The sequence below is a fragment of the Ursus arctos genome, unplaced genomic scaffold (assembly GCF_023065955.2).
Source record: "Ursus arctos isolate Adak ecotype North America unplaced genomic scaffold, UrsArc2.0 scaffold_10, whole genome shotgun sequence".
Lineage (NCBI taxonomy): Eukaryota > Metazoa > Chordata > Mammalia > Carnivora > Ursidae > Ursus > Ursus arctos.
In genome coordinates, this window is record NW_026622764.1 from 12,977,772 (window position 1) to 12,995,142 (window position 17,371).

The window sequence follows — 17,371 nt, forward strand, 5'->3', positions numbered from 1 at the left end:
GAAGGCAACATAACCAAAAGGCATAGTTTAAATTGGCTTAGGGAATGAATGGGCTCCTTATCAGAGCAGCTGAAGGCTGTCCGTAATTAACAGCATCTGTCAACACTCACAGGGCCCCATATAGAACAGGCAGGCCCCACAGCCCTGCAGAGAAGCAACCTCCAGCTTCTGGCACCTTAAAATCCACCAGACCTAAACAAAAAGACAGCCCCAACCCATCACTAGAAGGACACGGATACATTTTAGTGATACTAGCAGGACCACAGGACAACTGCTAATTAATGTTAATTACCTAGAACCATTAGCACGGAGACTTCCAATTAGCCAACTATCATAAAAAACTGAAAATACTACTTATGGGGAGGTTATATTTGTAATTACTGATTTTTAAAGTCTCCCTTGTGTTATGATTTTTAAGGGGTATGAACATGATCGATTAACCTCCCTTTTTATGTGATGCGGTCTCAATTTAATTCAGCTTGAATATTTCTGTATCGAGAGTATTAAATTCACTCTATGGCAGTTTTTAGTTGTTTCCCTACATATCGAACACGTTTCCCTCACCAACATGTACAAAACCAAACCGAACCAAACAAATCCAGAGAAAGTTTCATTAAATAAATTTATTTGTTAAAATAATTTAACTCCAAATACAACTGTTGAATTTGCATTGAGTTATAACTACAATTCATGTTTTAACTGAAATGTCAAGGTTTAACAACTGACATTGTTACAAAACAATGAATTGTTGTTCAATTTTAAACGGTCAGTTGTATTAGAGCTCAACAATTAAGTGTGAACTAGATCTCTGGGAAACCCCAAATCAATAATGATAAGTCTGTTTCCAAAACCCACTGCAGTCATTCTTGAAACCCTGATCAAGATTTAATAGATGCACAATGACACGTTAATTAAAAAAAAAAAAAAGACCCCCATAGTCTTTAACATTTGATTGGCAAAGGAGACAAGTAGAGCTTACCAGTGCGAACACAAGACTAGTGAGAAGAACAACTAAAACACAAAACAAACCAACAAAAAAACCAACAGCAACAAACAAACTCCGCGCTTTTCACATCCAGACACGCGCAGACATTCCCACGGGAAAACTCCTGGAAACAAGCAGCAGACATCCTTAGGCAACATTTCCTTATAAAGAAAAGCAGATATCAGTAGTTTTACCACAGAAAAGTGATGGCAACTCTAAGCGCTTGGTCCAAAGTTCAGTCCTAATTCTACAAACCAAAGGAGAAAATCATCGAAGCACCTTTCAATAGTTGAAGGAAGATTTTAGGTAACGCTTTTGATCAGATGTGGCTTGTTTGGTGTAAGTTGAACAAAACGAAAGGCATCGGTTACCATCACTATCACAGCTTAAAACTCCCCCCCCCCAAAAAAAAGCTGCAATAAAAAAGAAAAAAAAAAACCTTCTAAAAACACTGCCTTTGTTGAAGGTAAAATGAGATAAAGTGAAAACAAAAGAAAAGCTTATCACAAACGGCTAAAGAAAAAGTGGGTCTTTGGATCAAACCATAACATTTTTTTAAGGCATGTTAGAAAAACTTTCACTTATCTAGTTGCTAGTCTGATCAGGGCATAAAACCAACAAGGACGCGAGGTCGCCGACTTTTCTCTGCAGCCACTGTGACGTCCTGTCCTTGAATCCTCCTGTTCCTCAGCTTGTTAGTAACATCTCCACGAACACACTCGTCCCAACCGAGCTACAGTCCTACCAGATGAAACACCGACAGGAAGAGCACGAGGGGGTTCCCATGTTTCTGGGGATGTCGGATGCTTTGCCACTAAACACCGATCGGGCAGCCGGCTCGGCTCTTAGGAACAGCTGTACAGTAAAAGCCTTCTCGTCTGACGCAAACACTTCCGAACAAAAATCCGAACGGTTAGGTAATCTTTTCCACCTTACGTTTTTGCCATACCTTTTGTATCATTTAACTTCTTTTTCTTTCTGCGTAGCAATCCATAATGTAAAACTGTAGTCTTTACAGAGGTTTTTAATATGTAATCTTAGTTGTCATAAATTGCTGTTAAATATGGAATTCTAAAAAAAAAATCATTCTGAGAAGTTAGAGGCTTCAAATCTCAGCCGATTCACTACCAAATATTTCTATTTCTGCAGATAAATCATACTTCTTGAATCTCTGAAGTCTCTAGATGTTTTGAGTTGAATCAACTGTTACATACCGAAATTGGTTTCAAGAAAACTGGTTAGAACTTTCTGTCCTGTAAACAAGGTGCTTCACAATTGGGGGTTGTTAAGAAAAAACTATATTGAAGAATGCAAATATTCACAATTCAAAGAGTTTTGACAATCACGGCCTGGTTGTACCCACATACTCTGTTTTCTCATCTGTGAAAAAGTACTATCCACCGTTTTGCTATCCTCTAAGCTCAGTGCCAGTTTACTAAACGCTTGGGGGCCAGCAATGATTTCCATAATGTGTAAAAAACCACGCAAATAATTTAAAAGGAAAAAAATGCTTTTGATACACTATATTCTGCAGTACGGATTCTCAGTGTAGGCAATTATCTCTGACTTGTGCCAAATTCTTAGGAACAATAAACACACATGCACACACAGACACACACTCTTCTCTCAGGTACACACGTAAGACCAGAGGTTACTTGCACAAGTGTGTGAAGCCAACAAGTGTGAGGCAAGGACGCAGATCGCAGGCTCAGGGATAGTGCAGCTCTGAGGGCCAGATTTATCTCCAGAGGATCAGCTCAAGATACTCTCTTCAGCATTTATAACTCTGAAGTTTGTTGAAAACCCTTCTACGCTTGATTGTAAAACTTATCAATAGGTTTTTCCTGTGCCATTAGTCATGCAAATGATAAATACTTCACGGCTATGAAAACCAAAAATGGCAGAGCTTGAGCACCTTTTCAAAACAAAATATTCACTCTAGCTTTATTTGCCACTTCAGTAATCAGGGCAAAATTGTTATAAGAAAATCTTTTTATAATTCCCCAGGAAAATTAAAGATAAAGGGTTGTGGGGTTTTTTTTTTTTTGTCCCTTGCCTTCCACTCTATAATTTATGTTCTACTTTTAAGCCCAAATTATTTCACATGGTTATTCAATTTTTAGATGCCTGCGATAAAGCTCTGCTACAGCAAACTTGATTTCGAAAGCAGGTTAGCCAAGAATCACACCACCACCATAGCCCTTAAAGGCAAGAAGGAATTTGCTGCTTTCACGCACGTAAAAATGCAAGATATTTGTACTGTCCTGTGAGGTTTCTGCAAACGGGAACGTGTGGATGCAACATGGCTTCATTTTCCTTACACGATGGTACTCGGTCATCTACCAGAACGCATCTTGTGAGAAGGCTCGGCAATCTTCCCATTACAGTTGCTTCCTTCTTGTTCAGTAAAGTAATTAAGACCATCCCTGCTTTGTTAACAGAGGGTGGCTCTGGGGTTTTAAAGCGGCTCGAACCCTGGTGGGAGCCTCCGTCTTCTGTGGCAAAGCGGGAGATGCGACACATTCGAAAGCCAGATTGCATTTTCTTACACAACCTGTTCTGACTTCTGCTCTCTCAGGGGTTGATGCACGAAGTTAGTTCTGCGTCACGAATTAGGATAACATCTACAATTAAGCATCAATTTTGAGAAACAGGAACATGTCAGCTGAGGAAAGATTCGCTCCCTGGAATGCTGTTGGCAGTCAGCTGTTAGTATCTTACTGGACGGGATACGTCGGTTAGAAGCACTATCTCAAGTCCTGAAAGTCAGTCCTCTCGTAGGAAAATATTTCTCCTTTACTTATTTTTTCTTTTCTAAAGAAGACAAAATATTTTAACTGTAAGTGATCATAGGGATTCTTCTGGTTTCTCTCGCAGGGTTACTTTTAATTTATACAATAGTTGCTTCTGTCAACCCAGTGACAATGCCATCGTAGCTTTTGGAGGAGGTCACCCTGTAGATCGACGGGCTGTGCCTTAAAGTTGCAGGTGCACACAGGAGCCTGCGGACCATGGTGAAAACTGAAGTTACTGAACCCAAATGTTACTCAGAGAGATCAACGGACAATCACTGCTCAAGGCTGAATAAGGGCTGCTATCTCACTGTAGATTCACGCCACACACCCTGCAAGCTCCGCAGTCGGGCAGACGAGGCGTGTGTCGCCTGTGGTCGTGGGCAGGTCCCGTGCAGGACAGCCGTACTCGAAGGCTATTGTATGTTACATGCAGAACAGCACGGGTCGTCTTTGTCAGGCTGTGCCGCATAGTTCATCTGCCTCACGATTTCTGCAAAGAGTTCGTCCACCATTGTTTTGCTCTTGGCGGAAGTCTCCATAAAGGGGCAGCCCCACTCTTCCGCGAGGGCTCTGCCTTCATTGGACGACACTTCCCTCTCACTTTCCAGGTCCACTTTGTTCCCAACCAAGATGACTGGCACTTTCTCATACCTACAAGAGAGTGAACGACACGCGTGAATTGTAGAAGTTAGCACAAAGGTCAACGGCTAAAATGCATGTTCTCTTTTTCCCTTCTATTCTACGAATATTCGTTCTTGAGTTGCGTGAAAAATTACTTGCGCCACTTGGCTTGACATCTGCCTGAGGGCATTTAGAAGCTGCTCTCATAGTGGATCATAAATGGGTTTTTGGAAATGAGGTTAATTCATCAATTATACATCTTTCAAAATCAATTTACCTTTCCAGATATATTTGGAAAATTATTCTCAGAATCTCAGAATAAATCCTGTTAGGTGGATTAATTTAAACTTTTCTTCATTCTAAGAGAGGCTTACTCAAAATTTCAGTTGATGAGGTAATAGCTCTACTGAGTAAACAAACAATTTGTAATTGTCAGCATTTTACTCTGTTCCATAAATACACACGCTGGTCATGTGTGAATAGTTCCTGAATACGAAAAAAGATAGGAGAAATCATTAGGAGGAAAAACTATCAAATAAAACTACACTCTATCCCTTTATAAAACTGTTCTAGATTGGCCAGTTGAAAGACAATCATGGTTCTTTTCAGCTTGACAAGGATTAAACTTTTCAATCATTAGCTTTATTTGATGCCGTCTCTTCTTTTCCTTCCTAAACAGAACAGGTGTGTCATAGATAGGCGGTCTCCCTGTCAGACGTTGAAACCTAAGCCCCACTGGGATTGTATTTAAGAGGTCGGGCCTTTGGGAGGTGATTAGGTCATGAATGGGACCGGATGCCCTTTAATATCTAAAAGAGATAGGAGAGTATTGCCTTGCTCCTACCGCTGTGTGAGGACACAGCATAAAGATGAATCTATGGGGCTCCTGGGTGGCTCAGTGGGTTAAGCGCTGGCCATCAGCTCAGGTCATGGTCCTGGCGTCCTGGGATTGAGCCCCGTGTCAGGCTCCCTGCTCATGGGGGAGCCTGCTTCTCCCTCTCCCTCTACCCCTCCCCTCTGTTTGCGCTCTCTCACTCTTTCCCAAATAAATAAACAAAAAAATCTTAGGGAAAAAAAAAAAAAGATGAGTCTATGAACTAGGGAAGCGGCCCTCATCAGACGTGGAATCTGCCAGAGGCTTGATCTCGGACTTCCAGCCTCCAGAACTGTGAGAAATGAATTCCTATTGTTTAAGCCACACGGTCTACAGTATTTTTGTTATAGAGCCAGACAGGCTAACATAAGGTGACTGTGAGTTATGACATTAGGAAAAGGCTCGACTAATAAAGATAACAAACGATCTGAGAGGAAGAAAAAAAGGTTCTACTGTTAGCATTTTGGTACCTAAAGACGGTTCTCTTTACGATGCTTACTTCCCGTGTAAAAATACATGGTGCTACTCGGCATGTTTATTCAGTATTTTGTTTATGTTTGTGCTAAGAAATGTTGCTAATATATTTTCATAAGAAAATCATTTTTACTCTAAACACCATTTTAAAAGCTTCTTGGGATCTCACAGTATAAATCAATGCGTGTGAGTGTGTGTTCGTACTTTCTCCTACGCAGAGTGCATCTCCAATGTATCAAGGAAGCAAACCGCAAAACTGCACATGAGCGGTAACAAGTGTGACTGGACACAGCTAATCTGCTCGAAAACTGTCACGTGGTCGCGGCTTCACTGGGGCGGGACTCGCACAGAGCTGTTATCCTTCAGGAAACTGAGCGAGCGCGGTGGTTACGATTAGATTAGTGAGAATGCTTCCACAGTTCCAGCATTCTGTTAAAAAGTCATTCCTAACTTGTAAAGCAAACTATATTCCCGACAGAGGCTCACTTCTGTCTTTGGCACTAGACGAAACGGGGAACGCTTTCCACGAGAGAGCACGCTCCAGGCAGCGGGCCACGTAGCGATCTGAAACGTAAAAACAACTTAAAAATGTGTGGGGGTAACAGTATCAACCGTAAGTCTAGAACTTGGGTGTCGGTCTGCAGGAAATGGATTTGCACAACTGACTTTGCATGGATTTACTGCACATCAACTGTGCCTTACGCTTTCTGGCCTTGTCAGACTGGGAGCTCTGAACACAGGACCCAAGAGCCTGCCACGTCTTCTAGGACTCTCACCTAGGAACAACCACGTGTAGCCCATGGCCTCGGGAAGGACAAATGGCAGCAAGATGAAGCCGCATTACGGACACCGCGTGTCCGCGGCTCCGCTACAAGCCCTCCTGACCTGCTGCGCGGAGAAGCTCGGCAGGAGCTGCTGGTCGCATCAGGACCATCTCACGCCCTTACCTGACTTGCAAAGATGTAACTGCGTTTCATTTTTCTTACGAGAGTATATACGCCACAGTGTGTCTGAAAACATTTTGTTCGGCAGTGAAGTAACATAAATATTAATACAATTCAGTCAATGTGTTGGTTGAATTTAATTAGGTTAAAAACTAATTTCAATCTCTGTTTACAAGACTTAACTAAAACGATAGTGATAAAACATCACTTTCTATTAGGAGTTAAGCGATACATATTTTAGAGAATATTTTTTAGTTTAAATACAGTAATATATCGTGTTTTATATTTAAGGACATATTTCTTATGCTCCTAATTAAAAACCACAAAATGTGGGTTTTCAAATCATTAACAGTTGTATGATACATTGTTTGAACCAAGAATCTGAATAAATGTTACCAACAGATTCTCAAAATGGCAACCGGAATACTGCGAACATAGGTCCGTATGTAACAGCATTAATGACTGTCACATGAAGATGACAATTTAGTTAGTGTCAGGGAACCTGCCCATTACATCGCTATTCGAATTGTCAGCGATCTTTTCTAAGACCCACTCGCTAAAAATGCTAGAGAAATCCAGACTGATATCCTCAGAAGACTTTCAAAGACTGAATAAGGTCTTCCGGAAAAAAAGGTATTATGTACATTTCAGAATAGCAGACGGTGAGAAATATTTTTTTCTCTTTCTGTTAACATTAAAATATGACACAGTAGAGAAGATTCTAAACTAGGATTTGGAGGCTCAGCTTGCAGCCCTGCCACGGAGACTGCGAGACTGAGCAAACCGTTTACTCTATCCACCTGTAGTTCACTTCCTTGTCAGTAAAAAAGGAGGAAGAGATCTGTTCCCACTTAACGCACAGGTTGCTGTGAAGCTCACGAGACAACTAGAAACACCCGCGTCCTCGGGCAAAGCAGGGCGGCGCTCCTCCCGCCTCCTGCCCGCTGCTCTGAGACCCCTGCTTCTCCCAGGGTCAGAAGCAAGAGGAGCTGATGGACGTGAGCAGCTCCGGAGGACGGACGCGCAGAACACACCGACCCAGAGTCGCGGAATGAAGCAGCCACCTGCCGCCAGCCTTCCCCATCTCTAGTCCCCCGTGCCCAGCAGGAGGGTAACGAGGGACGAGCAAAGCAGAAAAGTCTTCTGCAAATGCGGGAACCTGTGTGGAAGGGAACGCGGGCCTTCGGGTTGGGATGACAGAGTGGGTCCCAGGAGTGGGGGGTCAGATTTGGAGAAACCTGGATCCGCTCTAAGGAAGGCGGGTGAGAACGCAAAGGGAAAGAAGGAAAGCCTTGTGTGGACAGCACAGAGGAGGGCGTGGGGAAACCGTCCTCCTGCAGTAGCGAACGGTGTGCTGGAGGACCACCGAACAACGCCGGACCCGGACTCCTGTCCCAGAACTGCTTCCAGCTGGTTCTGTGAATTTAGAGAATTACCTTAATCTCTTGGTTCTCCCGTTTCTTGAGCTATAACATGAGCTGGACTATCATTTCTGAGGTGCTCCTCAGCTAAAAATCCGAACACACGGGGCCACCGCCATAAGCAGTACTTAGCATTTACCGAGTGATTGCTGAGAGCTTAGCGCTGTTCTCAGCACAACCCCAACAGGCTGATCTCTACAAGGGATGTGAAAGTTTACAGCAGGACTAAGGCCAAAATGTAGGGGAAACCTCAGATCTCATGCGGACAAGACACCAAGCAGCAAAGGCTTCCAACTCGACCAGTGGAGCGGCTCCTGCCCACGCGCTGGGACTCGGGAGCTCGGCTGTGGGACGGCTGTCGCTGTGGGAATACGGAAGGCTGAATACTGAATACTGAAAGCCGCCCGCAGCAGCATAAATGGCGATGAACAATCAAGGCATCATGTATTTATGCATCCACTTAACACATAATTATTTGATAAGAGCCTACTATGTGCCAGATGCTATTCTAGACACTTCAGCGACATCAGTGAACGAAGCGAAGATCTTTGCCCTCACAGTGAGGTCAATCTAGCAGGGGAGACAGACATCTGACAGTAAACACTAGTAAATAATTACTGAAAGCGGTTAAGTGCACTGGAGAAAGAAAATGTAGGTCTGGGCCAGGACTGGGGCACAGGTGCAATTTTAAATTAGATGGTCAGGGTAGGCCTCGGGAAGGTGGTGTGTGAGCAAAGATATGATGGGTGTAGGGAGTTTGCAGAGTGGGTGCCTGGGAAAGAGCATTCCAGCAGGACCTGGAGCTGACAATGTGAAAGCTGGAAGGGGGGCGGGGAGTGCACAGCGGTTCAGGGACTAGCACACGGCCTGAGGGGTCCATCTGTATCACCTCCCACAGTTCCTGTGGCCTGAAACCCTGAAGTGAGGGAACGAGCTCCCTGGAGGCTGTAGAGAACTTGGGAATCTGGGAGGCAGAAGTGGCCTCAGAAGACAAATGTGACATTTATGACAGGGTCGACTCTATTATTTAGGAAGACTAGGCACTGGGATAATAGGTGACGGCAGTTCCTTTCATTCCATGTTCTAGATTTGTTGATAGTTTTACAAGTTGCCTTCAATGCCCCCCCCCCCCCATCTAACTAATATCACTTGGGAGTGAAACTGAAGGTGCAAAATTCCAAAAAATATTCAGGTGATGTATTATTGTTAACCTGATCTTGTCCATGTCTTAAACATCAGCTGGGTTCTCTTCCACTTTAGCGTATCTTCCTTGACATTTCTTTAAGAGCATGACCAGGGTTATGGCTATGAGGCTCAAATAACTATTTTTGTTTAGAGGCTGCAGACAAACCCATGTTTTATCCACATGCATTTTCATATTGTTTATCGTATTCACGAGCATGATGACAGAACGTATGGGTAAAAAAAACTAGTTCTTTAGTAGTCTGCTTAATGCACTGAGAGCAACGTCATGTAGGCTTCAGTAGCACCTAGCTGTAGAGTGTGGATCGGCTTCTCAGTCAAAATATTTGCTGCTTTCCAATGGTCTTTATGTTGTCTTCTCCTTTCTTGGTAACTGTCTTGATATGTGTGTATGTGTATGTATGTGTGTATGAATATTTTGTTTGTGGTTGTGTCTAAATTTGGCCGATCACCAAAATTACTTGAGAATTAAAAAATACTGATCCCCAGGCCCTACTCCAGAGCTCCTGATCTGAATCTGTGGGGTCAGGACCCACAGAGAGCCTATTAAAAATATGCATCTATATGTGTAAGCTCTGAAGACTAATTGTGAGGTTCAGCAGGGTTTAGAAATCGCTGGCCTAATTAACCTACTACTTCATGACCCCAGATAATATCGTATTTCTATAGTTGATGGTTTTCCGCTGGGGCAAGTCCAGAATCAATTTGTCAGGCAGTGATGAGCTGTAGGCAGAAACCACTACTGTCAGCCCCTTTAACTGCCTTTGGAGGGTGCCGTATTGTCGCATATTAAAAGAAGGCCATGTTTCATGTGAATTTTATCATGTGCTTTCTTCTTAAGTCACTTTTTCACCAGCAGGTTGAAGTACAATTCTCTCTGAATGCAGGGATGAACATCAGAAGGATTTTTATAGGTCCCCTGATTCAACCTTCTACCCGTGTTAAAAATCTCATCTACCGAGAGAGTCGCAAGGCAAAATGTCAAACCACTTGATGCTCCAATCACTTCCATGACAACCTTACCAAATGGTTATATTTGAACATCATTAGTGATGCGGAACTCCTATCTCAAACAACTCGGTTCTGTCCTTTCTGTCAGTTCTGTGAAACATTAGTGTTAAAAAGTCAATGTTAAAAACTTTATCCCGATCTCATGAGCTGTCATTTGCAACATCTTGGCCCTTCTCAGAGGTTCTAGTTCTTTTACCCTTCTGAATAGAAAAATCTTTTCTTTCCTCCAAAATGAAAATAGGTTTTCTTTCTCCTCTCCCTGGACAGATGAAATAAGTACAGATGACCCCGACCGATGTGGGACGTGGGCCGCTGACCACATATAACCTCCGACTACTCAGCCACAACTACCAGCAGCCTACTGACAACATAACCAGTTGCTGAGCACACATTTTGTATGTTATACGTATTACATACTGTATTCTTACATGAGTGTGAGCTAGAGAAAAGAAAATGTTAAGAAAATCATAAAAAAGAAAATACATTTACAGTACTACCCTGGAGTTATTGGAAAAAATCTGCATATAAGTAGGCCCTCACAGTTCAAACCTGTGTTGTTTAAGGGTCAACTGTAATGCATAAATAAAAATCCCTAGCAATATTTAAATAGATAAAGAGGAAAATGAAAAATGTTTTTCATACCATCTCCATGAGAACAATCTACCTATTTTGGTACATAGCCTTCCAGACTATTTTCCTATATGAATCTATACAAACATAGATATAAAATCTTGTAAAAGGTGATTATACCAATTATATTCCGTAGCTTCAATGTTCACTTGGTATCATGGAAACTTCTATTTCAATAAGTGGGTATATATTTTGTTAAGGACTAAGGAATAGTACATTCTACAGGTTCTATCCTGCAGCTTTACCCTAATTTAATTATTCCTTCCCTATTAGTATATATGGAGGGCTCCCATTCCCCCATTTTTTTCAGTAACATAAACAGCAATGTGATGAACTACACCGAGAAGTGTGATTTCTGTCTTAACGGTACACACGTGTGCACATGTGTGTACGGCACCACCTTTGAACCAGAAAAATCATATTTCTTAGTTAATGCATCAGACTATTGTGTACACACACACACACAGTCTTAATTGACATCCCCGAATTTATATTTCAACCAATGGTGCTTAAATTAAGAGCGCCTGTTTCCCCACCCTTGGGGTTGATATTTTCAATCTTTCATAAAGTATTACAGCAGTCCTGAAGGAAAAGGATTGTTTTTGGCTGGGAGGCGACAGCTCGTACCGCAGCTTGCTAGCACGACACATCAGCACTTCTTGTAAGGATGGAAAACATGAGCCAAGTAGGGCTGCTCTCTTCCTCTAGACTGACTTGTTTTGAAGTGACTAAATATTTCATTTTAAAAGGGCATTTCTGGTAATTTAGTTTGAATAATGAAAGGAAACCACAATCCTCCGCTCTGACTTTCTCTTGGTTTCAAAATGCATACTGAAGAGGAACAGAGAGAAACTTGTAAATGTAATATAAAAATTAAGCAAGGAGAGTAATGACACTAAAAAGATATTCAAAGCTATTAGGGATACTCCATACCCAGGTTAATAAAGATAATCTGCTTTCCAAGAAATTAAGGGCTGACACTGTATCAGAAGAATGGGTTCCTAATAGTTTGTGAGGGACCAACTGATCATGACAATGCAACTCAGGCATTGATTAAAAAGTCATTTGAGGGAGAAAATATTTTCACATCTGATAAAGACACATCTGATAAAGGATTATAACCCAAATATATACAAAGAAGTCTTGAAACTCAACAATAAGAAAACAAACAACTCAATAAAAAAAGGAGCCAAAGACCTTAACAGACACGTCATCAAAGTAGATATACAGATGGCAAATAAGCGTATAAAGAGATGTCCCACCATCATCTGTCATCAGCAAAATGCAAATGAAAACAACAATGAATAGCACTACACACCTACTCGAGCGGCCAAAATCCAGAACACTGACACCACCGAATACGCCGGTGAGGATGTGAAGCAACAGGAACTCTCATTCATTTCTAATGTTAATGTAAAATGTAAAAACCACTTCGGTGGTTTCCTAAAAACTACACATACTCTTCCCATACAATCCAGCAATCCTTAGCATTTGCCCAAAGAAGCTGAAAACTTACGTCCACACAGAAACCTGCATGTGGATGTTTCCAGCAACTTGATTCCTAATTGCCAAAACTTGGAAGCAACCAAGATGTCCTGCAGTAGGTGATGGATAAATAAGCTGTGGTCTAGCCCGACAACGGGATTTCATTCAGCATTAAAAAGAAATGAGCTATCAAGCCATGAAAAGACAGGGAGGAATTCTAAATGCACATTACCAAGTGAAAGAAACCAATCTGAAAAGGCTACGTACTGTATGATTTCAACTATATGACATTCTGGGAAATGCAAAACTATGGAGACAGTTAAAAGATCAGTGGTTGCGAGGAACTGGGATCGGGGGAGGGACGGGATAAATAGGTGGAACACAGAGTATTTTTAGGGCACTGAAAATACTCTGTAAGATACCATAACGATGGACGCAAGTCATTAAACGTCTGTCTAAATCCACGGAATGCACACCACCGCGAGTAAACCCTAAGGTAACAGTGAACGCTATGGACTTTGGGTGATGACGATGTATCACTGCAGGTTCATCAGCTGTAACAAATGTACCGCTCTGGTGGGGGTTGTTGACAATGAGGGAGGCTATGCACGTGTGGGGTCACGGGTTATATGGGAAATCTCTGTTTTTCCTTCTCTTTTCTCTCTGCCCACTTTGCCAGGAAGATGACCACAATTGTGAGAACTGTGTAGCAGTACAAGAGGCTATTAACCAACTTTATCTAACATTCATGTAACACCTCACTCAACAAAAGCAGAATACACTCTTCCCAAAGTGTGGGAACAGTCACTAGGATAGACCATATTTGGGCTATAAAAACTGTAACAAATGTCAAAGACCATAATGGAATTAAATTAAAAATCAGTAACAGAAAGATATTAGAAAATATACAAATATTTGGAAACTGAACCATACACTTCTAAATAACCCATGTGTCAAAGAAAACACCACAAGGAAAACTAGAAAAGATTAAAGAGAAAGGAAATGAAAACATAACACACCAAAATTTGCGGGATACGGTTAAAGCAGGTCACAGAGAAAAATCATAGCCCCTCCTCAGGGGCTGACATTAGCTTTCCACTGTGAACCATAGCATATCTAAACCCTTGTTTAGTTCCTTAGCTATCCAAACTCCTGCCCTTCATATCTGATTCAACCTTACTTCCTACAACTTTCCAAAGAGGATCTTCTGCTCTAAATTCTGTTTCCTTGTTCAGGGCGGTCATTTAACCGTAGTGGCCCCCACTAATCAAATTGTTATTATTTTTATTATCATTTAATTTTTTCAAGTTTTCATTTAAATTCCGGTTAGTTAACAAATAGTGTAATACTAGTTTCGGGTGTAGAATTTAGCAGTTCATCACTTCCCGCCAATCAAATTCTAAATATTACCACTCAAAGCTCAGGTCAAATTTCATCTCTTTTAATAAAAATCTTCCCTTACTTTTGTAAAAAATTAGCTCATGTGCCTGAACTCTTATTTACATTTTACATCATTAAGAATTTGGGGTGCATAGATTTTCAGTAATATAGCTCTTGAGTATCCACTAGGCATTGTGTGAGGGACTGGGGATATAAGACAAAAGAGGTCCCTGAAGTTTACACTCAAGTTGGAGGAAACACTACAAACAAACAGACAATATAGCTAAAGATTGTGATGGCTGTTACGAAGAAAACGAATCCTGGTTATCATGTAGGAACTTGGACAGGCCAATATTAATTCCACGGCATTTCTGGGAAGATGAAATTGAAGCACAAGCTTGAAGATAGAGAGATGAATGAACCATGGGAAAAACCAGGCATTAAACATTTTAGACAAAAGAAAATGTAAAAGATAGGCAGTAGGAAAGAACCAGGCCACTCAAATTTTACCTTATCGAAGGCCTTCCTACATACTCTCAGATTACTATTAAGAGAAAGAGAATGATATTTTAGTCTTCAACTCTTACCAAACACTTGGACATTTTATTTCTGAAAGTTTGTGAATGATAATTACGCAACACTGTAAATGTACATTTTTTAGCTCTTTCTAAATTATTACTTTAATTAAGTCTTTAAGAGTCTTAGAAAAATATATTAAATAGGACACAAACAAGAACCATAAAAGGAAAGGTTAATGAACTGGACTTCATTAAAATTAAGAATTTATGGTCATTAGGGGCGCCTGGGTGGCACAGCGGTTAAGCATCTGCCTTTGGCTCAGGGCGTGATCCCGGTGTTATGGGATCGAGCCCCACATCAGGCTCCTCCGCTGGGAGCCTGCTTCTTCCTCTCCCACTCCCCCTGCTTGTGTTCCCTCTCTCGCTGGCTGTCTCTATCTCTGTTGAATAAATAAATAAAATCTTTAAAAAAAAAAGAATTTATGGTCATTAAAAGAAACTATTAAGCAAGTGAAAAGGTAAGCCAAAAATCGGGACAAGGTATTTGCAATACATTTATCTAACGAAGGACTTCTATCCAGAATGTATAAAGAATTTCTACCAGAGAAAACAATACAATTTTTAAATGGACAAAACATTTGTAGGTGTTTCTTGTAAGAAGACATCCAAATTATCATGAAGCGTGTGAAAAGGCGTTCAACATCATCACACACTAGGGAAACAAAAACTAAAACCACGAGGTACCACCAGAATCTTACGGATTAGCTAAGATTGAAAAGACTGACAGGATCAGGGGACGAGGAGACTGGTCCAGCTGCTTTGGAAAATCATTTGGCAGTATTTACTACTGCTGAACGTATGCGTTTCCAACCCAGTAATTCCACTCCTAGGTCTACACCGAGAGAAAGTGTCCACGTATGCAGCCAAAGATATGTATGAGAATGCTCACAGTGGCATTCATCATAATAGCCCCCATCTAGAAACTCTGCAAATGCCCATGCCCAGGAGAGAGAACGAGGCCATGGTGCGTCCATCCCAGGGGACGACCGCAGCTCGGGGAAGAATGAAGGACGACCAGCAGCGACATGATGAATCTCACACGGCGGGTGCTAAAGGACAGAAGCCAGCAGCTCGGGAGTAGACACAACTACTCTGTGTTGGTCCCTGAGCATGGAAGTGACAGGGACAGAACACGAGGGAAACTGCTGTGGCTGGAAAGGTCTGTCCTGCCTCTTCCTCTGGGATTTGTCCAGCTGGACGCTGAAGGTGGATGCACGTTACTGCATTGAAGTGATGCCGCAATCAAAAAAATAAATTGAAACTGCAAACAAAAATCAATAAATAAGATAATTATCTAAATGATTTCCTCGTTAAAATAGGAACAGGAAATAACCTTCAAGACAAACTGAGTCAGCACGCATCTTGGCTCCAGGGTTCAAGGCACATCAATTGCATGATTCAGTCCATCAGTTAAGTTTATTACTCAGCTGAATGCTGCAAAGCAATTTTAAATTTCTGTCCAAGTTCTATGCTGTTTAATTTATATTCAAAATTGGCTAAAGACTGAAAGTGTAAGGAATACTAATACTAAAGTACATGTCATTGGAAATAAAAATGAAAACAATTTTGAACATTTTCTTCACTCTCAAATTTATAAATTGGATCCATCTGACCACAGTTCTTTTCAGGCTTATCAAGAAAACCATAGCACTTCAAAGATCTCTATTAAAAAGAAAAAATACAGGAATGACTACACATTTAATTTGGCTTTTTATTTATCAGAAATGGAGACTTGCTACCCCAGTAATGTGTTACTTGTAAGGAAGTGTGTACGACTAGAAGCCTAAGATCTTGTCACTGAAAAACCAAATGCAAAAAATTATCTGAGTAAACCAGTTGATTCTTATTTTTTTTAAATGCACAATATTCATGAGAGCCAAAATAAGGTAGAAGAAAGTAGTGATGGGTCTATATTTCACACTTGAATGTGTAGCTAAATTTCAACATGTATTTTAATATATATTCAGTCCCCAATCCAAAATATATCATTTTAAAAATCTGTCAGCAAAGTACGGGTCTTTCTACATAATTTAAGTAGCGGGGAAAATTCAAGCTTGGATGCATATATGGGGGGCACACAGCTTTCATCTATCAAAGGAACAAATGTGTTCAGACATACAACGTGCTTTTCACCTTTGGTGAGAGTTGCAATCTGAAACCCGTGCATTGAAAAACAGGTCTGGCTATTGTACTTGAAGAGACTACACTGAGCCAATTGCTCAGGAATGTCAAGTTTTCTGAACTATTCCATACATTTATACCAGGCTAAGTTACAGAATACATCTTCTTGGCACCTCTTCATTCCAGAATTTCTGGCAAAAATGCTTATGAATGAAAACTCACATCTCTGGTACACAGTTAAAGTTCAATTACAAATACTGTTTAAAAGCTACTTTTGATTGAAGAAGACCTTAAGAGGCAGCAAAGCTATGAAGAGCTAAAACTTTTTTAGGAATTTTTAAACATTGACTAGAGAAGTATCTGTCCTGGGACACTGTTCTACTCGTGTAGCAGGATATCAAAAATAGTTCTTACTTTCCAAATTACAATACAAACACCACCAAATAAAATGGAAAGAAAAAGCAAACCCCAAACCCCAAAACAGCGGATGTGTAGAAAGCTTGGATTGTCAGACTAATAGAACCAGGATTTCTTCTCTCCAGCAATAAAGACCTTGGAGGACAAACACGTCAGTTACACATGATGCTGTTAATTGGTTGGTTCAACTAGCGTTAAGACCGACTGGTGATATCTATTAAACACGTTTTTACATTTGAACCAGAATACCAGGCGACAGATGGAAAATGCAAACCCAACAAATGCGCAATGAAAGAGCTGGAAACCATCACCATTGGCAGACGTTGTGGTGCTCGACAGCAGCCAATGGAGAAGGATGGACTACAGACACTGGGTCAGGATTCAAACCAACACTGAAGTAAAAGAAATGAGAAACAGTTATAAGAAGTCAGC

At 41.2% G+C, this 17,371-nt stretch overlaps 1 protein-coding gene across 1 annotated transcript in view; it reads right to left on the bottom strand.

Annotated features, from left to right (window-relative positions):
- Positions 1–608: 608 nt before the first annotated feature.
- Positions 609–17,371, bottom strand: part of RAP2A (RAP2A, member of RAS oncogene family) — a 33,617-nt gene continuing 16,854 nt past the window's right edge. Inside the window, exon 2 of the mRNA XM_026493500.4 lies at positions 609–4,431. Coding sequence (XP_026349285.1) covers positions 4,194–4,431 — 238 coding nt within the window. The 3' untranslated portion in view covers positions 609–4,193. The remainder of the gene's footprint in view (positions 4,432–17,371) is intronic.